General features: G+C 43.1%; 1 protein-coding gene across 1 annotated transcript; it reads right to left on the bottom strand.

The window, feature by feature from the left end:
* Positions 1-25,353, bottom strand: rsf1b.1 (remodeling and spacing factor 1b, tandem duplicate 1; the record flags this gene model as incomplete). Its single annotated transcript, XM_080748605.1, has 16 exons — positions 1-4,102; positions 5,538-5,723; positions 6,759-6,970; positions 7,305-7,524; positions 7,924-7,991; positions 8,088-8,197; positions 8,287-8,341; positions 8,927-9,006; positions 10,157-10,261; positions 12,582-12,863; positions 13,870-17,657; positions 18,358-18,497; positions 20,090-20,295; positions 21,928-22,020; positions 22,471-22,562; positions 25,191-25,353. 16 exons carry the CDS (start codon positions 25,351-25,353, stop codon positions 3,519-3,521), a joined length of 6,384 nt encoding a protein of 2,127 aa, XP_080604731.1. The 3' UTR covers positions 1-3,518.
* Positions 25,354-25,790: the final 437 nt, after the last annotated feature.

Here is a 25,790-nt window from a genome sequence, read left to right as displayed (position 1 = left end):
CTTGTATGATGAAGCAGGGCTTTACCTTGCGAAAGAACGTACAAATTTGAAACTTGGGAGATACGAGGTTTCTGCCCGACAGTGACGATATGCTGTATTGTGTCCCATGGCACTTAAACCCTATATACTTTGTCGACTGGGGCCCCCCAGGGTTCTAATACTTTGTCCATCTCCTTTCTTCCCCCTACACAAAACCCTTCACCTAAAATAGCCGATCAACAAGATCACAATGCGTCGCTTTGTGGCTTACAGAACTGCTGGAAATAGCACATCTATAAGAAATAGCAGCTTATAGCTCTGCTATTACCAGCCAAAATGTGACATATTCGCCTATGAGACAGCCAGAATAGCGACACTAAAGGTTCATGTGGTTACAAACTGTAAATATTGTGTAGTGCAGTCTATACCACTTTGTGTGCACCGTCAGGATCACAAGGATGTCATTTCGCTTCGCAAATGATAATTTGGCCACGGCAAATATCAAGACATGACATGATAAAGAGAGTGGTTTATCCTTTGTGAAGACCATGCCATGACCAATTTACAGACATATTTTACAAATACCGTCGGCTTTCTGCACCCCCCACTCCAATCCTCTACAGACAACGGTTTCCTGCAGATTCCATGATGACTTCGCATCCCTCCCTGGCATGTTATAAACGAGTTTCACTGCACATAATCCGTCGTGTTTACTTGACAAATCTTTCCCCCGGTAATTTAACAGTGAAATCATGATAGTTATCATTACAAAAAAAAAAAAAAAAAAAAAGATGTTGTGCCTAGATTATGTCCTTACAAAAGAAAACTATTAGAAACTCATGCAATCCCAAGGAATTGCCAAATATATTTCCCCATGATTACAAAAATAAACTAAAAATCGCATCAGTGCGAAGATGGTATCAAAACACGACACGGGTGCATATCTCCTTGTATGGGCCGTTCTGTCTGTGACGTTAGTCATCTCCATACATGGAGTTCCGTGCTCATACGGACATACCGTGCTCGTTGGTTAGCACCGCTCAATGTCAATGCCTCTAAATATGTTACAGCAAAAACTAAATATACAGACTGAGGTCAGAGTAATTGCGCTTTCACTTTTTGTCCACACAACTAACCCAGCTTGAATCTTGCTATATATGGTTCCAAAAAAACTAAATTATTCCACTGTCTCATTTATTAATGTATAATAATGTATGATTTGAGGTCCCAAGTCAGTGATTTACTATACATGACTTTAGTTGAAGCAACCCTCAATTTTATGAGCACTATGAGAACACAAAGGCGGGACGTTTGCAGCAAGATGCGATGTGAAATTACATTTGGTGTAGTATCCTCTATGATCGGTACGGTACGCCATACTTATAGCAGAGGGACAAACCTGAGTTATACTAGGGTTTCGCAACGGAAACAGTCGATCTACAAGCTCGCCAAGTGTTGCGACCGGCGAGCTTGTAGATTGCCGATGTTCGGTGCACGACACCGGCGCACAACCAAGTCAAAATAAATCTGCCTGTAGAGATGAACAAACACAAAAAGGGGAGTTGTGCGGGTATTCATGTTCTTTAGTGAATAATGGTTTGGAATATAAAAAAAAAAAGGTTTTTAACCTACAACAACGGACAATGTACACAAGAATTAAGCCACTTTAAAGTGAGCCACAGACAACAAAGAGGGTTGAGTATAAAAAATACATTACAAAAAAGCAAAAAAAAAAAAAAAGAGAAAAGAAAAATCCACAAACAAAATAATCGTTATAATACACGTGTCTATTCTAAATCTCAAAATTGGGAGGGACACAAGTTCAGAGGACTTACCAATGCAGTACGGTAATTTGAATCGCTTTGTCTCGCTAATCCCATTACAGGATAGCAATCGCATCTAAAAGGGGATATCGCCACTGATATTACTGGCAGTACACAAATTTAAAATTATTATTATATATGTATACAATAATATACAAAAAGCTAAACTAACATGTCTAAAATAGGTGTGCATGCTCAAATAGAACAAGCGAGAATAAGGATTGCTCTATTCTACTTGCGTCACATATACACATTTAAATCTCCCAATGCTCGGAGGAATTGAATGTGTATATGCGAGACGGCACAACAATCGAACACTTGGGGTAGAAACCACTAAAAGGTCTATGATAAAAGCTACAATCTGAAATTTGATCTTCCTCCCCCAACTGGCACTGGCACATGTGCAATTGATGGGGCTAACTCCTCACCAACTACTTTAGTTGGTGCGTTAGCCAAATATTATTGAACCATTAGGAGTCAGATGTGTGTTTAAAATACCTGTGCTCGGAGCAAAAACAAGGGTTTATTATGCTTAAAAGAAATGATTAAAATAGTGTCTTCAATTCATAGATATCATAGCTTAGATATTAAAAATAAAACCTTGTAATGTAAGGACTGAGAACAGATTCAATTTCAACAAATTGATCCACAGAACTTCAGGTCAATCACGGAATGCATTTAACTTTAACCCCAGCCCATATTTTGTCGTTCATAAAAAACACGAAAACAAAGTGATTTTGTATTAAGATAAGACAAAATGTTATCCTAGAAAGTAGGGCTGTCACAATTATTACATAATCATCTAATTGCGGTAATCGCGATTATTTTGCATAATCGTTTCCATGTTGAGAAATGTTAATATAGTTTCAAACACTATCAAAAGGGTAGTGGAAATAGCAGATCTATAAGCTCACAAGTGGGCTTATAGATCGGCTATTTCCACTATCAATGTTATTTTTCTGGTATAAAGTTGTCAAATATGTCAGTAATTTCTTTGTATATTTAGGTTATGTGTCATATCTGCAATGTGCAACTTCAAAGCCTACAAGGCAAGCCAAACAGAAATGTAATAGTCAACGACAAAAACACAATTAAATCGTTAATCGCAATTATCTGAGTGACAAATAATCGTCATGTAAAATATCATAATCGTGTCAGCCCTACTAGAAAGTTGTACACGTCAACACCGGTTTTCCAGCAAAAGCAGACACGACATCACAGCCTCGTGGCAGGATTCAGAAATGGGTTTCGGGACAGTTTTCTTGAGCATAAAATAATAATAACGAGACTTACAGGGAAGGAACATGATTGTGACTCGTGAATGAATGTCTCTAGTAGGAAAATCATGTGTGGTTTGGCAGCTAAGCTTCGTGTTACAGGGATTAGTTCCGTTGCGAGATAATGCAGCGAAGATAAGTCTCCGATCACGCCCGACAGTCAAAGAATCCTTTGATTTGTACAAACTCCCAGAGGAAGAGCAGGAGAGGAACAGACTGGTGACTGTTCACAGCGATCCAGGTCATACTTTTTGTTGAGGTGGGCCGAGGAGCTCCCGACGGCGATTATATAAAGGACAGGGAGTGCTGGCGATGAACATCGTCAGTGAGGGTGGCGGATTATAATAATAATAAAGTTAAACGATACAAAAATACAATACCACAAAAAAAGAAACGTACACCATGTTTTTCTTTCTTTCTTTCTTTACAACGTGTTCGTTCATTCATTGCAGACGAACTCCACCAAGTCCGTGACGCCCAGCAGGTCGTCGTCCTCGTCGTCCTGCGGCGCCATCTCCTGGGAGGAGACGAGGCCGTTGGGCGCCGCCGCGGCGGCGGCCGGTGTCGTGGCACTGCCGTTGTTTTTGGCCTCGAGGCCCGAAGAAGCGCCCGCCGCCCCTGGCATCAGGCTCTTTATGGGGCTCTGTCCGTTGGTGGGGGGATGCAGCTCCCCCAGGTTGTAGTCCAATGGGCTCGTCGTACCTTTCCCCAGCGTGGCGGCGGCGGCGCCGCCTTCCTCCTCGTCCTTTTCGGCGGCGCCTTTCTTCCCTTTCTCCTCCTCTTCGTTGTCGTCGGAGTCGTCCGAGTCGATGCGGTTGACGCGCTTGCGCACGGGGCGGTCCTCCTCGTCGGATTCGTCCGAGGAGGAGGAGCTGCTGTCCTCCTCCTCCGAGGCTCTCCGGCGCTTCAGGGAGAGACGCCGGCGGCTGCGCTGCCGGGACTCCTCCTCCGACGAGTCCGATCTCCTCCTCTTCTTCGGCCTCCGCTCCCGCGGCTCGTCCTCCGAGCCTCTGGACAAACTCGCTGTGGAAGAAATGAGAGAACTAAATTGGACGGGTGCAAAAGATCTTTGAAAATCATTTTCTATGAAAAAAGCTGATCTATAAGCTGGGAGCGTGTCGACGTTGTGACATAACATTTGTTCGACGTTCCATTTGTTCGACACGGGTGAATGTTAACCTGGTGAATGTTAACCTGGTGAATGTTAACCTGGTGAATGTTAACCTGGTGAAATGCTAACCTGCCGATGCTGGTGAATGCTAACCTGGTGAATGTTAACCACTGAGCCTAAACCTAACCTCAGTGAAACTATGCCTAAACCAAACCCTAAAACCTAAGCCTAACTGCGATTAGACGATTATGTAACCACTAAGCCTAAACCTAACCTCAGTGAAACTAGGCCTAAACCAAACCCTAAAACCTAAGCCTAACTGCGATTAAACGATTATGTAACCACTAAGCCTAAACCTAACCACAGTGAAACTATGCCTAAACCAAACCCTAAAACCTAACCCTTAGTCGAAATAATGAAACGTAGAAATATCGAGATTTCCCCCTATAAGCTTGAGATGCACAATGAACTTGTAGATCGCAAGTTTTGCACGATGCCGTTGTACGACAAAGTATAAAATGGTGCTAAAGTAGTTAATCACAGTATCACACCAATCGATTTAGTCTAATTATTTTTTTTTTTTAATGTTTTCACTTTGATTTTTTGATATATATATATGTTACAGGGATTTTGGGTAACTCAGTGAAACCATGGTAAGAGCGCTCGTTTTGTAGTTCACCACACACTAATCACCACCAGGTGGCGTACGACAGCCATTCACTCATACTCAGGGCGTGATATTGAAACGTAACGGCATTGAGGCAACTCAGGCGCTGACGTCACTCGTTTGCGACATTGTTTACTAGCCTAGCCTAGCCTAGCCTAGCTTAGCCTAGCTTAGCCATTAGCTCCATTGTAGTCGCTTGGACGGGGCGTTTATTGTGCGCTTGCCCAGGCCTTACGGCCTGGGCAAATATTAATATAACGATTGCGTCCACCACGGCTTCGTAACTCGCGCGGCGCTCCGCCGGCCGCGCGGCCCTGGCCCGCTCTTCGCGGCCACTCGCGCCTGCGGCGCTCGGGGGCGAAGAGCAGGACCAAGGACCGCTGGCCTTCGCGCCGCTTGGGGCTTCGTGGACACAGGGGGGCTTCGTAACTCGGCGGCTCCGCCTGGAAGACGTTGTTGTGGGTGAGCGCTTGTTCCGCCCGGCGCCGCACGCCGAACGCTCCGTTTCTCTATCTCCCTGTTTCTCTATCTAACCGTGACATATATATATATTTTTTGTATAATAAAGAAAGAAAACGTGGGCGGCATTCCAATGAATTAGGGCAAATCGGACACGGTTGTCGATAATCATCCCTAAGCGTCGGTCTGTGAGTTTAACTGTAGATTGGGACTGAACTGACCTTCGCTGTCCGAGCTGCCCGGCCGTAGTCCTGGTTTGAGCTTGGAAGTCTTGGTGCCACCCCTGGAGCCCTCGGACTCTGAAGTCTCGCAGTAGTTGACCTGCTTCTTCACTGCGGCGGTCCTGCGAGACCGCCGCCGACTCATGTCCAGGTCACTGTCGCTGAACTCACTGGAGCCTTCTGTAACTACACATGGACATGCAACATGCAGTCAACACTATGGAACACATTTGTCAGAGGGGGTTGAATAATATCGAGCACAACTGTACTTAATCATTTTATACTATAAAAACATTTTTGAAAATAGCGGAAATAGCTGATCTACAAGCTTACGTGTTGTTTCCCTCATGTAGATTACATTCATATACTTCCTTATGTGGATTTTATCTGGCGTTGTTAATGTTAACTTTCACCTGAGGTGGTTTTTAACTATGTCAATATGACCATTCCTGTTGCAAAAACTGGTCTAACACTGTACCTACTTTTTTTTTTGTTGCCTCATGGCGTCTTGCTAAGTACACCCTGCATATGACGCTAATGTTTCTAAAGAACACGTACACAACTGCATATTATGCTTAAGTTCTAAACATGATGTACAACCTGCCGTCACATACACTATCTGTACTGTAAATATATTTGTTTATGTAAACTTTTCTAGCAGTGTTTCTTTCCCTTTTCTCTTCTGCTCTCACTCTACCTCTATGGACAACATCCACAACTTCTTACTCCAAACCCGAGGAAGACCATTCCCTGTCTTTGCACAATTAAAGATTACTCGGAGCATACAGCTACTTTACTTCATTTGACTTTGTCTTGCAGCAACCTTGGATGTGCATAACACTTTTGAAAAGGGTTGAAGAAGTCATCACATTATATGAGGAAGGCAGGTAAGGGCACAAACATGATCTGACTCTGAGCCCCAGAGAAGAGACAAATAGGCTTGTCAAGAGAGAGAGAGCTTTACAAGATAACTACCCTCTTGAGAAGTTCTGCAGCTATCTGTATAAGAGCAGAGGTGACAGAACACTACCCTGGGATGAGTCCGCATTAGAGATCATGGTGTTGAACGTAATGTCCATTCATCAAAACCTGCTGAAGTTTAAGCTCTTGGATTTATTGTGTTCTACCTACAACCGATCTTCAAATGTAGATTAACAGAGAAGAAAGTGAAGGATTAATATAGAAAACTTGAAAAGAAATATACTGTAAGTGTCTGAGTACCAAATTCATCTTCGTCATCTTCATCCGTCTCTTCCTCTTCGTCGTCCGAGTAACCTCTAGGTCTGCGTCGTCGTCTACCTTTCCGGCGCTTGGGTTGTCTCTTAGCACGTGACGATCTGCGACGTCCGCCACCGGCGCTTCCACTGTCATTAGAGCCGGTCTCTGACTGGCTCTCGGCATTTTCCGACGCCACAAATTCCTCCTCGTCAGAACTGCATGCGAACGTACAAATTAAATAATGTTTTAGCTTTCAGAGTGGTATGTTTCCTCCTTTTTAAGTCTGAAAGGTCGAAGTTCTATATTCCGATAGTTATCAGTAATCACTGCTATATAGTGTTCAATTTTATCCAAACAGGTTTTCATCATCACTTAAATGTTCAAATCGTTTATCTTGAATCCTGTATTATTTCTTCCTCCTGATTGGGAGAATCCCAGGTATCCTGGCCTGAAAATGTATTGTAGTTATTTGTCAAAACTGCCCTATAACTACTTTTCATTAATCTGTTCAATGCCAAAAGCAAAATTTAAATCGCTAATCGCAATTACCTCTCAGTGAGGCGGAACTCGTCCTCACTCTCCTCCTCGTCCACGGTGCTGTCGCTGTCCAGGTCGTTGAGTCGCCGGCGCTTTTTCCTGCGTGGGCCAGTGGCGGGTCGGGGCGGCCCGCCATTTTCCTTCCCCTCCTCCCCCGCATTCAGGATGACGTTTATGTCCTTCCCCCTGCTGTGGCCTGTGATGTTGGCCATGTCTTTCCCCCGACCGGCTCCTGTAAGAGTGATGGTACTTTGTTGGCGACAATGTGCTTTGATCAAACTTACAACACTTAAACCCTGTATACAAAGAAACGTATTCCCCCTGTTATCAGGGTATCATAGCGAACATAGCATCCTTGTGACACGTATGTTCATTTAAACCACCTGTTCTTTCTCCTGGCCTTTACACGCCCTCTCATTTTCACAACGGTGGGGGCCGGTGGGCAAGGAGGTACTAGGGAGCGCTCTGCTGTGTTCACTTGGACCGTGCAGAGGTGCCGAAAGTCAAGGGGATGAGGATTTCTGTTGTGCTTAGGTTCGTTGGCAAAAACAAGCATGCGGTCTTTACACCTCTATTAGTATACAAACCAGCTTTTAATTGAATACAGGCTAGTATGAAATGCGGTATATACCTCCACCTTCTGCTTCTTTGATGTCCTCTTCAATAGCCTCCTCAATAGCCTCATCAAATTCATCAAATCTGGGGGACAAAAGTATAAAACAATAAGAAGGTTCAATTCAGTTTTGATTATAAAGGCAGGTTGTGTCACCATGGCTGTTCTCTCGGTGCATGTACCTGTAGCTAATGTTCTTTTTCACCCTGGTAGATCTTCGACCCCAGCTTTTGCTCCGCTTGACCTCTTTCTTCTTTACTATTACTTCTTCTTTTTCATCCTCTACCTCCACCTGGTGGAAAGACGCGGGAGAGTAAATCAGCATGTGAGCCCATGATAATGTGTTGCTGCCATTACTTCATGAATATCCAGCATACTTACAGAAGGTGTAATGATGTTTTCGACACTGATGCCAACGTAGACGAGACGCTCTTTCCTGGAGGAGAGAAGAACTGGCTGTGAAACTTCATTTGACTGAACCACTTGATCCCTATTTAAAAATGTCATCATATGATGGTGTTGCGCAACGAAAGTACAGGTAGTCGATCGCAATTTTTCACAATTTCCGACAGTGGTGTAGTTTGTTCATAGCGTAATGTTAGCTTTTCACTTCTGGTGATTACATTTAAGCTTCAAAAATCACACAACAAGTGTACATTTAGGAAGTTGTTTTGTGGAACAAAACATTTAAGTACCATGAACTTTTTTTTGCCACATATCTTACTTTTAGAAATAATCAAAATTTGTTTACAAAGATCTCTTTGATGTTTGTTGGAGGAGCAGGAAGGTGCTAATGTCTTGCTTCCAACAATAGAAATATGTATTTGACTGTTAAACAAGGCTGAACAGCGGCGGACTAATATTTATACTGTGATTGGTACAGTTCGCAAAACGTACACTGATGTTAAAAGGACATTTGAGAATGGCTATGCTCATTTGAGCAAGCAATCAGATTGCTTAGTCTGAACTTCCTGTTGTATAATTTCCATAGATCCTACAAGTTCTTTAATAAACAGCTCACCTTCTGTCTGCACGTTCCTTCTTTTTCAGCGCAGTGTCGAGGTTTAGGAGCTGCTCTTCTAGTTTGTCACAGAGCTGCTTCTACAAGGGAAAGAGGTCCCATGGGGAAGAAGCATTAACAAGACGCAACACTGCATACTGGTCAAACCTTTGTTTTCAGATGACACTATTTTTGTATCTAACTAAGGGGTGGGCAACCCTTTTGGCCACATCATCACTCAGCCATATTCCAATGCTGATGTGATAAGCCAGTGCCAGACAGTGAAAATCAACACTGGTTTTATACTATAGGCTGCCATTTAGAATACAAGCATAGAATAAGTCAAACCTTTCATAATAATAATGATAATAACTAGAACTGAACTCTATCGAGGTGCCAACTTGCGCCTCACGTACAAGCAGGCCACACATGGCCAACTTGTGTGCAAGCAGAGCACGCCACAAGGTGTGCCCGGCTGGCCTCATTGGCTGTTAATGAAGACTTTACCAAGAATGGTTACTCTCTATACCAAACTCTGCTGACATCACCAGTGGCATCACCAGGAATGCTGGTCCCACGTTGGCTGTAGGGAGACACCTACAGTACATACATTCCCAGAATCCCAGCCATTTCAGGGCTACGGTCTTCAAAAAAGTTGGACACCTACATACATACCCAGCCGATTACAGTACTTGCACGCTCTACTTGCACAAGTAATTAATATGACTAATAAAAGTGACTATTTTTGAAGAAAGAAAAAAACTAAAAACCCTATTTTAACTGGGGACCCCCCCCCCCCCACCCTGACGAGCACTAAGAGTTGAGGCATTACATTTTGTATAACACGGTTCTATTGTGAAAATAGCAGATCTACATGCTCACAACGCCTCGTGTTGCGAGGCATTGTGAGCATGTAGATCGGCTATTTTCACAATTTCTTCCTCTAATATTTGACAATTTGGCCAATGTTTAATTTGTCATTTTAAAGGTATTAAAACGTCCTCAAATTGTCACCTTAGAAATGTGCAGACACCCTCTATACACTTAAACCGTATGTTGGTTTGTTTACTGTTGAGTGAGAAAACAATGTTGCACATTAAGTTAATCATCTGGGGACCCCCCAAAATAATTTGGGGACCCCTCTGGGGGTCCTGACCCACAGGTTGAGAACCACTGATCTAGTAGATCAAAAAAAGAGGTGGTTGCCAATGGCCACCCACCATTCTTCAGATTGTAAAGACGGTTACGTACGTGTTGACACAGCGGACAGAACCATTCCCCATCAGGGATGATCATGAGAGGAGGTCTCAAGCAGGCTGTGTGGTAACCACTGTCACATGAATCACACAGGAGGATCTGGGAGAGGGTAACAAGAAACAAGAGAGTTGGGGACAATAATGAGGTCATGGTAAACTGTGTTAAATCACTGCATCAAAGGACTGGGAATTATTTTGAATTTTGAAAGACATTTTTACCCCCAGAACTCTCCCCAAATAATTTGAGCTGATTTATGAAACAACCTTTTTCACAGGCAGCAGATATTCATACACAACTTCTTATTAACTCTTTGCGTGCCAGCGCCCTCTAGGGGCCAAAGAATGCCAGCGCATCTCTCATAGGCGAGCGCTTTAGCTTCCAGGACTTCAGCTTCCAGGACCTGACGTGCTCACGTTGATGCACTGCATGGAAATGTCCCGGATGAAGATGCTAACAGAATGGCTATTCCCATTTTGTCATCTAAAAGATCATTTTTGGGCGATTTCGCCGTAAATAAACCTCGCGCCGCTTTCCAAAAACACAAAAAAGAGATATAAGCCTTTAAAGATGCGGTCCTTCATTGGATTAGGCGGAGATTGGCGATTGCGTTCGCAAATTATGGCCGGCCGGGACGTTGTTAGCTTTCGGCTAGTAGCTACAAAAATCAAGCCAGGCTTCAGAAGGCCTCTTATCATTTTATTCATTTAATTAAATAAAGCCGAACTACTTCGGGATCGGCACACTCGTGTACTCATCGGAAGCGGCGCCGAACATCGGGTGAACATTGGGGAGCTCAAAAATGTATTTTAAACCATTTTTAATGGAATATATCGTCGGACAGAGTAGAATGGCTAACTGGCTAGCGGCTAGCGAGCCAGGACCACCCACGACTCTACAAGCAGCTCGGGGTAAGTGAATTAATAAAAAAAAAGATTGTATTAGATTGAAATAAAGCCGAACTAGTTCGGGATCGGCACCAGATGAGTTAACTCAAACTCTGCCATCAAAATACCCCTTTGTACCCCTTCTCTGCCATGCCCGTAGAACCCGTAAATGTAATAAAAATTAATTAAAAAACATTTTTTTATCGAACCGAACTAAAATAGGCCGGAACTAATGCTCCGTGATCGGTTTCTACACGGACACATTATTGAGCGGACAACTTTTAACATTGGAGTCCCTGAACCGGAAGCGGAAGTCCGTCCTCTATTTTGGCCCGTTAACTTTCTGTCTGAACTCCGCGGCTTACAGATGGAGAACTTATTGATCAATTGAAAAAGTTTCAACGGATTTGAGAAGCTGATGGAATACGCGAACACACGATGCATAGCAGTGTCCGATCACGCACTATGGGAACTGGACGAGCGCCCACGTTAACAGGTAGGAGAAGCCGGCAGTGAAAGACATAGAGAAATTAACGGGCTTTACGGCCGTAAACTACGAATGAGTTAAGGGCACAACAGTTAATCAAACTAATCGATTAATCAAACTAATCGATTAGAAAATCAGGTTCAGGTTTATTGCCACATATATCCATACGAGTACAGATACAATGCAATGCTTGTGCCAAGAGCACTCTCAGCCTTATTACACAAAGACATGGTCACAGTGACCGACAGGAGTGTGGACCCACATACCATGCAGGCCACACAAAAACAAGTCCCAAAAAACACAACATACAAACCATACAGTGTAACAGTGAGTGTACAGTTTAAAAGTGAGTACAGTGCCTATGTTTCAACCCTTCGTTGAGCAACCTGACTGCCTGGGCAAAAAAAATATTACTGAAACGAGTGTTGTGCGATTTGATGCTCCGGTAACGTTTTTTTGGATGGGAGGAGTGAGAATAGGGTATGGTCGGGATGGCATTGGCTGCTATCTTTAATGATGTTCTGAGATTTTTTCTTGCAGCGTGTGGTATAGATTGTATGGAGCTGTGGCAGTTCTGTGCTGATGATTTTAGCTGCTGTCTTCACAATCCTCTGTAGCTGTCTACAGTCCAAACCAGGTCACAAAAACACACTCATACAACCTGTCAGAAGACTTTCTATGGTGCAACAATAGAAATTCACAAGAGCCTTGGTGCTCAAGCCAAATCTCTTGAGGCGCCTCAGAAAGTACAGTCGCTGCTGTATTTCTTGAGGATACATTTGGTGTTTAGAGACCATGTGAGTGTGTTTGTGATGTGTACACCCAGGAATTTGAAACTGTCCATTAGATGAACCATTGATGGAAAGGGGGATGTGATTTACTTTAGACTTCCTAAAGTCAACAATGATTTCCTTAGTCTTACTGACATTTAGAGAGGTTGTTATTCTGGCACCATATAATGCAGCCCAACCTCTTACATCAATAATTATTGCACCTAGCTTAATATGATTTCAAGAGGAGAATGTGGACAGAGAGTGGAGAGACCTACCAGCTCGGGGTGATTGGGGAGTCCACAGTGTTTGCAGGGGTCATCGTTTGGAGGTAGGTCATCGTCAGAGGACGTTGAGGAGGCGTCGCTGCGCCGCTGTTCTCTGTTCCGGTTTCTTCTCCTCCGGTTTCTCTCGACCTTGAAGCTTTCGTCGCTGTCGTCCTCTTCCTCCGTCTCCCAGTCTTCGCTGGAAGAGTCCACGCTGTCGTCGCCGTCGTCATCCTCGGAGCCTTTCTTTTTGCGTCGCGCTCTGGTCCACCGTACCTTCCGCCGCTTTCTCCCCTGAAGAAAAAAAGGATTGTGTTAACTGATGTTCTCTGTAGCGATGCCGCGATACGATATACAGTCAGGGTTCCCACACATCTTTACCAATTCATTTCCAAAACTTTTCCAGAATATTTAACCCGATTTCCAGGACTATATCACAATAATTCAGCTCAATAACGAGTCGCTTACTGCTATGAGCAATATGCCTAAAGAGAGGCAGTGTCTGCCAGTGCTTCTCAACCTTTTCAGGCCGTGACCCCCGAAATAATTATATTTGAACTGGGGACCCCGGCACCCTGACGAGCACTAAGAGTAGAGGAATTTTGTTAACACGGTTCTATTGTGAAAATAGCTGATCTACATGCTCACAACGCCTCACGTTGCGAGGCTTTGTGAGCATGAAGATCGGCTATTTTCACAATTTATGACTCTAATATTTGACAATTTGGCCAACTGAATTTGTAATTTTAGAGGTATTAACAAAATCAATAACCAAAGACAATGCATAGCTATTTTTTCCAGGACCTTCCAGGACCCTTGATCAATTCCAAAACTTTTCCAGTACTGGAAAAAATATTTTTCTAATTTCAAAATATTTCCAGGAATTCCATGACCGTGGGAACCCTGTACAGTATGTATCGCATATCGGAGCGATATGAGCAAAAAAACGGATATCGGATCGTATCGGAATTCAGCTAAAATGACCGATATAACGCTCCGATACAAGCAAAATATGTGCTGTATCGTATCGATCCATATCGGAATAGTATCGATTTAGATGCGGTCATATCGTATATCGTATCGAAGGTGAAAAATCTATATCGCAGCGTCACTAATTCTCAGGGTACTTATGACGACAATTGGCTGTTTACATGCTTACATGAGTTACTTCCTACTGATCAAAAGCCAAACAGATTTGGTGTAGAAGGAAAATGAAGCGTACCAGGTATAGAGCCCTGGGAAACCACGGTCAACTAATTACATGGTATTTAAGTGGTTAGTGGGTTAGAAAGGAGCTTACCCTAGATTTAGACTGAGACTCCGGGTCGTCATTTCTCTCCCTCGGTTTCTTCTGCACAGCTTTCACGCCATCATCCTTATCCTCTTCGTCGTCGTCTTTGTCACCCTTGTCCTCGTCGTGCTTCTCGGATGGCGGCGTCGCCTGTCTTTTCTCCAGCCTCCGGTCCTGGGTCTCCACTGCCTTTATGGATGGCCTAGAGATCCGTGCAGACCGTCTAAGAGATCTCCCCACATTTGTGTCAGACTCAGAGTCCCCTTGTCGCTCCTCCCTCAGCAGTTCGGCTTTGGTCCGGCTTGTCGAGACCTTCCTTTTAGGACAGACGCCTTCCTTCCGAACTTTGGACGAAACAGCTTTCTTTTCTTCTCCAGAAGAAGACTCTTCTTCACTCTCGTCTTCTCCCTCCTTATCTTTAAGATCATCATTGACAGGCTCTTTGCTTGCTTTTGTACAGGACTCTGGTTTCTCCATTTCGTTTGATGTCTTGCTATCGTTATTTTCATCATCCATAGTGGTATGTTCCTTTGTCTTGGTACCTTCACTTTCTTTGTCTTTACATGGAGGGGTTTTGCTTTTATTTTTAGGAGTCTCTTTGTCTGAGCCTTTGACATTTTCATTGTGTTTGTCTTCTCCATCTTCCCTGGGTGAAGCAGACGACGTCTCTGGCTCCTTGTCAACGGGATGCTCTTCAGATTGTTCTTTATCTTCTTTTATGCCATCAGATTTCTTAGCAGTTTTTTTAGAAATGTGTTTTGTTTCTACAGAACAAGATGTTTTGCCTTTCTCTTTAGCTGGTTCCTCGACCTTGTTGACTGTAGTCGTTCTTGCTTTGACCTTATCACACTTGGGCTCAGACTGATCCTCTTTCCTCACTTCCACCTCCATGGACTCACACACCTTAGCAATCTCCTTGTCTTTGGAGGGTACTTTGTTTAGCCTTTCCTTCTCTTCAGAGGCCATATCAGCTGCCACGTTCTTTTCCTGCTTGGGTTCAGACATTGCAACATCTTGGAGGCTGCCACTCTTCTCTGTCAGTTTAGATGCATCGGTTTTGCCTGCCTGTTTGGGTGCATCTGTTTTGTCTGCCTGTTTGGGTGCATCCGTTTTGTCTGCCTGTTTGGGTGCATCCGTTTTGTCTGCCTGTTTGGGTGCATCCGTTCTGTCTGCCTGTTTGGGTGCATCTGTTTTGTCTGCCTGTTTGGGTGCATCCTTTTTCTCTGCCTGTTTGGGTGCATCCTTTTTCTCTGCCTGTTTGGGTGCATCCGTTTTGTCTGCCTGTTTGGGTGTGACTGCTTTTTCTGCCTGTTTGGGTGCATCCTTTTTCTCTGCCTGTTTGGGTGCGACTGCTTTTTCTGCCTGTTTGGGTGCATCCGTTTTGTCTGCCTGTTTGGGTGCATCCTTTTTCTCTGCCTGTTTGGGTGCATCCGTTTTGTCTGCCTGTTTGGGTGTGACTGCTTTTTCTGCCTGTTTGGGGGCATCCTTTTTCTCTGCCTGTTTGGGTGCGACTGCTTTTTCTGCCTGTTTGGGTGCATCCGTTTTGTCTGCCTGTTTGGGTGCATCTGCTTTATCCGTCTGCTTACGGGCAGGCGATTTTTCTGTCTGTTTGGGTGCGTCTGCTTTTTCTGCCTCCGTTTTGTCTGCCTGTTTGCGTGCGACTGCTTTTTCTGCCTGTTTGGGTGCATCTGCTTTATCCGTCTGCTTACGGGCAGGTGTTTCTTCTGCCTGTTTGGGTGCATCCGTTTTGTCTGCCTGTTTAGGTGTGACTGCTTTTTCTGCACCTGCTTTTTCTGCCTGTTTGGGTGCATCCGTTTTTCCTGCCTGTTTGGGTGCATCCGTTTTTTCTGCCTGTTTAGGTGTGACTGCTTTTTCTGCCAATTTGGGTGCATCTGCTTTATCCGTCTGCTTACGGGCAGGTGTTTTTTCCTCCTGGTTGGGTGCATCTGTTTTCTCTGCCTGTTTAGGTGCACCTGCTTTTTCTGCCAGTTTAGGTGCTTCAGTTTTTTCTGCCTGTTTGGGTGCATCTGCCTTATCCGTCTGCTTACGGGCAGGTGTTTTTTCTGCCTGTTTAGGAGCGTCTGCTTTTTCTGTCTGTTTAGGAGCGTCTGTTTTTTCTGCCCGTTTGGCTGCATCTGTTTTTTCCATCTCTTTACTGGCATTTGTTTTTTCTGCCTGTTTGGGTGCATCTGATCTTTCTGCCTTTTTAATAACGGAGGATCCTTCCATCTGTTGAGTGTTCTCCAGCCTCTCTGAACGTTCATTGAGAAATGGCTTATCTTCCTTTTGAATGACTGACGATGCTTTTGCGTCGATGGGGCTCACCAGGCTACCTGTATCATTACCGCGTTTTATTACTTCTGTCTTTTTAATGACAGAAGGGTGTCCTATCATCTCTTTAGGATCATTGGACTTATGTGTGTTGTCCCTGTCGGAGGACAGCGCGTCGGTCTTTTTTATTACTCCTGACATCACTGCAAGTGCAGAACCATCTGGCTTCTTTGGACCTGTATCCCGTTTTGACATGTCTTTAGGCTCAGCAACATTTTCTGTAATCTTAGTTATGTTTGGTTTTCCTGGCTTATTCTTCTCCAATATGGCCATATCTTCAGGGGCAGCTTTATCTGCGGATTTCTCATGACTCTTACATTTTGCCAGTTTCGATGCAACTGATGAATCGATTTCTTGATTAGAAATAACCTTGTCTGTGGGATCAGACGTTGATTTGTTCATGTCTTTTACTGCTGGTGGCCCATCTGCTGTACGAGCCGCTGTTGCGTCAACGGTTTTAGAATTGTTCTTCTTTTCATCCTCTTTATGATTGGATGACAAAAGTGCTTTCGTAGCGTCCTTGGACGGTGTTGGTGGCTCTGCTGCTACAACATGTGAGGGAGATTTTATCGAAGATTCTTTCCCACACGAAACCACTGTGTTTTCCCTTTCTACCTTTTTTGCAACAACTTCTTTCTCCGCTTCATGTGATGTTGCCGATTCCACAGACTTCTGTGTGTTGCATCCTCCCTGCATCGTCTGATTTTTAATCCCTTCATTGGCCGTGGCAGGAATCTCCTTTTGACTGGATTCGGCGGCTTTACTTTCCTCAGAGATGATTTTAGATGGTTGCCGTTTACCATCGGCAGAGTTCCTGTGTTTTTCGGCATCTGTATTTGACTCACACAGACGTGTGACTGGTACACCTTTCTCTGTTGCATGCCGGTCATCTCCATTGATATAATCAGCCACGTTGTGCTCGTTCTTTTTTTCTTCCATTCTCTGTTCAATCTTCGGTGGTTCCCTGACTTGAGCGATAGATGGATTTTGGACAATAATGCGACTCCCGCCACTTGTGTCAAAGCCCTCGCTAAGCTTCATCCCTCTTTTCTTCAAGGGTATTTTGGCCTGCTGGTCATTCATCGCCCGTTGAAGTTCCTCCGCAGCATTTTTCTTGGCATCCTCAGCGTGGTCCGTTTTCAGCGATGCACAAGACTTTTCAGAGTTTGGCGGGGCTTCGACTTTTACAGTACTTGCCGTACTTTCTGACAACTCCATGGGCTCCTCTTTGATGGTCTGGACATTTGAAACGACACTGTTATCCACAGGAGGCTTTTCTGCTTGGACGCCGGGATCCAATTCCTTTTTCTCATCTTTGATGCCATTCGCTGGTGACTTGGCCTCAATCAAATCTGATCTTGATTCGTCTTTCAGGGGAAGGTTTTCGCTGCTCTCTGTTTTTGGTGAGACTGGGCAAGGAGCGTCTTTGGAAGGTTTACCTTCTTCATCTGACTCTGTCTTTTTTACTACAATTGAAAACAAATTAAGGATCAGTTGAGCATTCGGTTTGTAATAGAAATTTCCATTTGGTTTGTGCATAGTAAATATACAAAATAAGTGTAATAGATTTTTTTTTACATGCATTACTGTAAACCATGGTTCCCCAAATAGTTTTCCCCAAGGTCCGAATCATGTCTAGGCCTAGGGTACCAAGCAGAGGGCCACAACATTGCAGGGGGCGACGGTGGCGTTTCCGCTACTCCAGCGACAGTTCAGATATCGTCACTGCTGGGCAGAAACCTTGTATCTCCAAGTTTCAAACGTGTACGTCTTTTGGTAAAGCAAAGCCCTGCTTCATCATACAAGATCGTCGCACAAAACTAGTGAAAACAGCAGATCTACAAGCACACAACGCCTCGCGATTCGAGGCGTTGTGTGCTTGAAGATCGGCTGTTTTCACTAGTTTAGTAAATTCTTTAGATGATAAATACAAAACGAACGGTTTTGGACATACAAGGTTTCCACCCAACAACGACGATATACTAGTGTTGTTGCTGCTCTTATACTACCATTATTACTGGGGTTGGTGGGGGGCAGACAGTAGCCCCCTGTGGGCCGCAAATGGCCCGCGGGCCGCCTATTGGGGAACCCTGCTGTAAACTATTATAATGAAACAACATAGAAATGGATAACTACACAGCACATTGCATTTGTCATTATTATTACCTTCTTCCCCATTCTTTATATCTTCAGCATCTTCAGACTTGGGGCTGGATGCTCTGGATTCTTTCTCCTCTTTTGCAAACATTGAAGGGTCAATTTGTGTCTTCAGCAGTGCCAGAATCTCTGCCAAGTCATTTCTGTCTCTGCATGGAGAAAAGGACAGACAGTGGAAATGTGATTGCTCTCTCCATGGTACCAGTCTGTTTGGCTTCCTGAGTTGAGACTGAAGACAAAGGATGACAGGCATTTGTCAGAGTTCCTCGACTCTGGTACCACCTGCCTGAGGAGTCCAGGATTAATAAATCTGTTTTATTTTCATTCACTTCTTTAAACGACTTTACATGAATTAAAATGTTGATTTTGTTTACAGAGAATGCTGTAATGTATCGATTGGTTTAGGGATGCGACCGATCCGATCCTCAGATCGGATATCGGCCCAATATCAGCCAAAAAACGTAGATCAGATTGCAGCGAAAACGACGATCATAAATACAGTATATGCGTTCATTTTATTTTACTTATTTATACTGTACATATCATATTTCATATGTGCTATATCGGATCGGTATTGATTCTGCCATATAGGTAATCGGATCAAAAGTGAAAAATCTAGATCGCAGCATCTCTAGATTGGTTGCTAACTTAGACAGTCAATATTTAAGGTTGACAGCACAGCTAGGCCTGTCACAAGTATTACATAATCATCTAATCACAATTATTTGAGAAGTAGCAGATCTACAAGCTAAGAACCACTATTTTGAAATGTTTTGAAAGTGTAATTTCTTTGTATATTTCAGTTATTTGTCTTATCTGCCCTGTGCAATTTTTGATTAGGAAGCTACTGATTACGAGGCTTCGTAATCAAATTACATTACATTTCTGTTTGCCTGTGTTCAATGCCAAAAACACAATCAAATCGTTAATGGCAATTATTTGTGCGACAATCAATCGTCAACTTAGAATTTGTAATTGTGACAGCCCTAAGCACAGCCCATCAGGAGCGTGTCATCATTTTGACATACCGTAACATTAACCTGGTGAAATGCTAACCTGCCGACGCTTGCTAACCTGGTGAATGTTAACCACTATGCCTAAACCTAACCCTAAAACCTAACCCTTAGTCCATACATGGGCAACTGGCGGCCCGGGGCCCACATGCGGCCCCCACCTTCACTTAATGCGGCCCGCAGGTTAATACCGGAATACTGATACATTATTGATTTCAGCTGTTACAATTCCAAACATGACCTGCTTTAATTCCATCAGTCTATATTAGTAGCTTAATGACTAGTATAGTAGTACTAAAATGTATTTTTTTTATATACAATGTATTTGTATTTAGGTTCATAAAGTTAACATGAGTATATAACTAAATTTCAGGATTCCAATTAAAAAATAACAAAAAATTACTTAGGATTCCAATTCAAAATAAGCAAAAATAGCCGATCTACAAGCTCAAAACGCATTGCAGCGCGATGCGTTTTGAGCTTGTAGATCTGCTATTTTTGCTTCTTTTGTATGAGATACTAGAATGACAAGGTACGACGTAGCAATATGCAATGTGGCCCTCTGGAGTGAAGGTGGAAATATAGGGGCCCTCGCCATCATCAAAGTTGCCCACCCCTGCCTTAGTCGAAATGATGGGGACGTCGTAATAGCGAGATTTCACGCAGCCCATCATCTTCCAGTCAAAATAAGTGCACACACAAAACAATCCCAAATGTTGCTGGCTTACCTGACAATACACTTCCAAGACATCCCAGACAAGTCGTCCTGCTCCTCCACATAGACCCGCACGTTGTTGTCTTGGTCCAGTTGAAACCAGTACATCTGTCCATCTTTGTCCCGGCCAATGGGCTGCTGTCGCATCTTATCTGGATCCTCCTCATTGATCACCGTCTTGAACTTAACGTTGTCATCGAACTGACACTCACATAGATACTGTATGAAGACAAACAAAAGACAAAAATAAATATATTAGCACAGGGGTCTTCAACAGGGGGTTCGGGACTAGGGCTGTCACAATTATTACATAATCGTCTAATCGTGATTATTTGAGATTATCGCAATTATTTTGTCATAATCGTCATAATCGTGAATGTTGAAAAATGGCAGAAATAGTGGAAATAGCAGATCTACAAGCTCACAGATGCGACGCGTTGTGAGCTTGTAGATCGGCTATTTCCACTATCAATGTTATTTTTTAAGTAGTAAGTTGTCAAATATGTCAGTAATTTATTTATGTGTTTAGGTTATGTGTCATATCTGCCATATGCAACTTCAAAGCCTAAAAGCCAAACAGAAATGTAATTATCAACAACAAAAATACAATTAAATCGTTAATCGCGATTCGCCAATTATTTGAGTGACAATTAATCGTCATGTAAAATGTCATATCGTGACAGCCCTATTCGGGACCCCTAGGGGGTCCTCAGAGTTACTACAGGGGGGCCCACCAAATCCTTGTGTGATAGGATAATTATTTTCAATTAAAAACTTTGAAACCTCGAATCCCTATTCTGAGGAGAACTTTTAGCCAAAAATAGCAGTTCTACAAGCTCTCAACGCCTTGCGCTGCGAGGCGTGGAGAGCTTGAAGATCGGCTATTTTCAGCAAAGTGGTTTGGTGTAGAGGTTAAAAAGAGCAGACCAAGTACAGAAAGTCAAGTTTACTACTTATCGACGATTGAAGTGGCTAAATGTCTGGGGAAAAAAAAACATGAACACGAATCCAACATAGACTGATGTCATCAGTCTATGTTGGATTTGTGTAAAACAAGTCTATGAAAATCTGCATAACGCATTTATACAACATGTAGAGGGGGTCCCTGCTTCATCTCTCTCTCAGTTAAGGGGTCCTTGGCCTGAAAACGTTGAAGACCCCTGTATTAGCACACAATACTGATACAGTGATTACAGTGACAGTAGCTGAACGACAGTCCAGGTAGGATATGGACAGCAATATCTTTGGTAGGATGAACAAAATAGTTCCATTTCCATTCTTTGAATGTTATGTTTTCACTGTCAACTTTCCTCTTGAGACTTTTGGATGAAAAACTTCACAAACCAAAGATGTGTTTCACATGCCTTAAATGATACATTGTCTCTCTCTCCGTTCTAAGGGACCCTGAATGAAAGAGCTCTTGTTTGAAAAGGAGTATCTGTCTCCTGATAAAGTATTATTTTGAAACTTTTTAATTAAAGTGCCACATTCAAGGATGGGGCCTGCACAAAAACAGTTACATTAGCATTTCTGTGTGCACCTGTAACATTTGATTCCACATGCTTTTCTATCAATTGTTTTACCACACACATATTAACTTTTATATCAAAATACGGTAGTTATTATTATATAAAAGGTTGTTTGTTGCAAGTTCCACGTCCTAAATTAGCCATTGATTGTATTCTGGCCCACCATCTAATGTCTTTGAAAAGGTTTGACCTGAAGCTGACCCCTGCTGTAGGCAATATGTCCATTTGTTCAAACATTGTGGAATTAATAACTGCTATCACATAACAGCAAATAATAATATGCTAGGAAAATATTGATTGTGCAGCAAAGAGTGTGACTTACTTTAAGGATTCCTATTTTGCACTCCACCGACATGTTCTGGTATCCTTTCTGTTCCAGCTCCCATGCCCAAGTAGCGTTGAATTCTGAGCAAATCTGTTTAGAATATATGGTATTAGAAATGATCAATTATATCAGATTTTTTGTTTCTGTTTTTCTTCATTTTTTGACATCTCTATACCAAATTTCTTTGACATGTTGTTGGCTTCATTTTTTTTTTTTTTTCGCCACAGTGCAAACAAAGCAGTGAGCTGACGTTGAGGCAACAATTAGCATAGACTAATATCATCATAAATAATATATATTTATATATATCTATAAGTTAACGTATTACATGGAAATATATGGATATATACATTGCAGATTATGATTGTAGTAATGAAGTAAAAAAAAAGAGCATACAAGAGAATATATTGTTTTTAATGCCATTTTGTTTTAATATCTGCTAATCCTAATTCATGAATGGCATTCCATAGCCTATTTTCAGAGTAACAATACTTAGTACTTGTCTTACCAATGTGTAATTACTATGTAAAAACAACATACCTTTAAAACATGTTTCTCCCATCTATCTGCGGACACCGACTTCCCGATCTTCCTCAGCAACTTCACATGAAGGTCCACCAAGAGCTTTGGGACTGAGGAAGATATACAAACACTCAGTAAACACATACAGATATATACAGATATATAAAGCATTCACGTCACTGCGTGCCGCATTTGAGATTGCAGATCTGCTATTTTTGCGAATGTTTGCCTATGGATGGCTATCATTAGCAGATAAACTAGTACAATAGTGAAATAAAGATAATATGTCAACACAACCAATAATACTGAATATTTTCCACCACACAGGCACATACTGAAAATGAGATACTGTTGCAACTTGCAGTATAACAGGTGTAAAACTATTCCTTTTGCTCACTGGTGGGTCAACTGAAGGGTCCCAATTTAACACATTTACCCAACATATTTTGAGGAAAATGTATTGCATTAAATTAAACTGGATAATCAATATTCCAATACAACATAATAATGCTGTCACCCAAACGTATCTTGCAAAGCCAGTAGCTAAATCAGTATTAATTTACCCATTTGTAAGTCTGAGAGAGGGTACATTATACACTCATAGTTACATTAACACAGGATACTGTGTAGTTAGATCAGTGGTTCCCAATATGGGGTCCGGGGTCCCTGGGGGGGCCACAGATAAAAGATTGATAAGTAGCCAAATGGCCCTTACAGGTATGTAAGTGTACTGTACTTTACTGTGCTATTTTTGCAAACTGCTAATAAAGCATTGAATCTATCAATCACAAATGGAATCAAAATGTACACACACACACACACACACACACACACACACACACACACACACACACACACACACACACACACTGAGTGTTAAATTAACAGAACACTGAGGAGTTTACAGTGTAGAATAGATTGGGTTCTCAGAGGTTCCTTTGGTTCTCAACCTTTTCAGGCCTCGACCTCCAGAATAATCATATTTTAACTGGGGACCAGGACACTTGGACGAACACTAAGAGTAAAGTCATTACACTTTGTATAACACAGTTCTATTGTGAAATGCTCACAACTGCCTCTAATATTTGACCAATGTTTCATTTCTCATTTTAGAGGTATTAAAAACTCCGCTTAGATTGTCACATAGAAATGTGCAGATACCCTCTATACACTTAAAATGTTGGTTTACTTTGTTTACAGTTGAGTGAGAATTAACAATGTTGCACATTAAGTTAATCATCTGGGGACCCCCTGGGGGTCCCGACCCACAGGTTGAGAACCACTGCTTTAATACATAATAAAGAGTTGAGAATCACTGCACAAGTATGGATCAGTGCTGCTAGTGCTAACTGTACTAGTCTCTTTGCCACTCCATCCCCTTTCTCTACTTTGTCTACAAGATGGCCACCGAAAAAAAGCAGCCTTATTATCAAATAAAATGAAACAAAACAGAGAGGATCACAAATGATAACAACAACATTGGCAACACAACGATCGCCGGGGGGACACGTGACGACACGTTCATTCCGCCCTTTAATTTGAACGTGCATGGTCTGCAGCATCACCGAGCGAGGCGTAATTACACAACAACAACACACACACGTAACGTTCAGTTCAGGAAGAACATAGCCGTTTTTAAGCCCAAAAAGATAAACGAGACTTTTGCCTGGGAGACCCAAACTAGTGAAAATAGCCGATCTACAAGCTCACAACGCAAAACGGTTAATTATTATTATTATTATTAATGTATTTATTTTTATTATGGAATGTCTTAGATGTGTTCGTTTTAAAATGGATACAATTATTATTTTTTAAATAATAATTAAAAAAAAAACACATATTTTGAAAAATGTGACTTTTTTTTACTCGAGTCCATAACTGGTCCGTGAACGACCGAGAAGATGGGTCCCCGACCCACCGTTTGGGAACCCGCGACGTAGAGGAGCAGCGCACTGCGCGTGCGCACCGAGCGCAGCGGACCACCACTGTATGCAGAAATGTAACTGTAAATAAAGTACACGGTCGAATGTGGCACCGAAAACACACACAACGCTGCTCCTGCACAAAACAAAAACATCCCAAAGCATGCACGCATGTTTAATGAACAACCACTTCATCATAGTGACTATTACACTATATTAGTTTATATATTAGGAAGGAGTGTGTGTTGACTGTTTGTGTCTGTGTGCATTTCAACCAGTCCAACAGCAGATAAAGGCTAGTGCTGGAGAAAGGGGGGGATTTTTTTTAAGCTCAATTAAAAAGAAAGAAGCCGCAGCAGCTCCAAGCACAGAGAAAACCAAACACCGTTCTGCCAACAACAACTAAAACAAAACAACAAAAAAACACATGCAACGAGCGCCACTTCTTCTTCGAATTAACGGCCTCGTAGTGTTCACAAAAACCCCATGAATACAAACAACGAGAAAAAATACGCACGCACACACACAATAACACAGCAGCAGTTAGCTAACCCAAGCTAGCATGATGCTAACGACAGCTCCTACAACAGAACACATACAAGCCCGGGGTTTGGACTTTAGCCGTACTCGCGTCGAAAAATAGCAGAGCTACAAGCTCAGCGCGCGTCGCGGAGGTGACGCGCGGTGAGCTTGTAGCTCTGCTATTTTTCGACGGGAGTACGGCTAAAGTACCCCCCCGCCTTCCTTAACGCTCCTCTCCTCCCCAGCCTCCCCTCTCCTCTTCCCCGGGTTGCCTTTGTGGGGCTGGCTGCTCACCTGAGCCCTGGTCCTGGAGGTAGCGCTCCAGCTGGGGGAAGGTGAGCTCCGGCAGGTCCAGCAGGGCTCCGTAGCGCTCCAGGAAGGAGCACACCACGGCGTAAGCCGGACACAGAGCGGCGGGGGGAGAAGAAGCCGTTGCCGCCGGAGCTGGAGCAGCCATCTTTTAGTTACCACCAGCAGCAGCAGCAGCAGCGGAGCGGCGGTAGATAGACTCAGAGCGGAGCTAGAGCTAGAGCTAGGAGGACCCGGAGCTCAGCTCATCGTCCACATACAGTGCTCTGTGGACATGGAACTACAATCCCACAATGCACCGCGCTCGTGCGACGGCTTGCTTGCCTGCCCCCAGAGCTGTTTCCGTCGCGAGGAGGCGCCACCTAGCGTTTTCCAACGGGTCTGTGCCCCTAAGCTAGATGCAGAATAGATATTCCAATACCCAATTCACCCAAATCTAGAGGTTTTTTTTTGATTGATTGATTGATTGATTATTTTATTAGACAAAATTGGAGAACAGTACAAGTATAGTCAATACAATTGAAATGTAGTACAGTACAAGACAAGACAAGACAAGACAAGTAGGCTACAGTTGAACACCCTGCC

The sequence above is a fragment of the Nannobrachium achirus genome, assembly GCF_963921795.1.
Source record: "Nannobrachium achirus genome assembly, chromosome: 19".
Taxonomy (NCBI): Eukaryota; Metazoa; Chordata; class Actinopteri; order Myctophiformes; family Myctophidae; genus Nannobrachium; species Nannobrachium achirus.
Note: the sequence above shows the minus strand (reverse complement) of the source record. Positions and strands in the feature narration are given on the sequence as shown.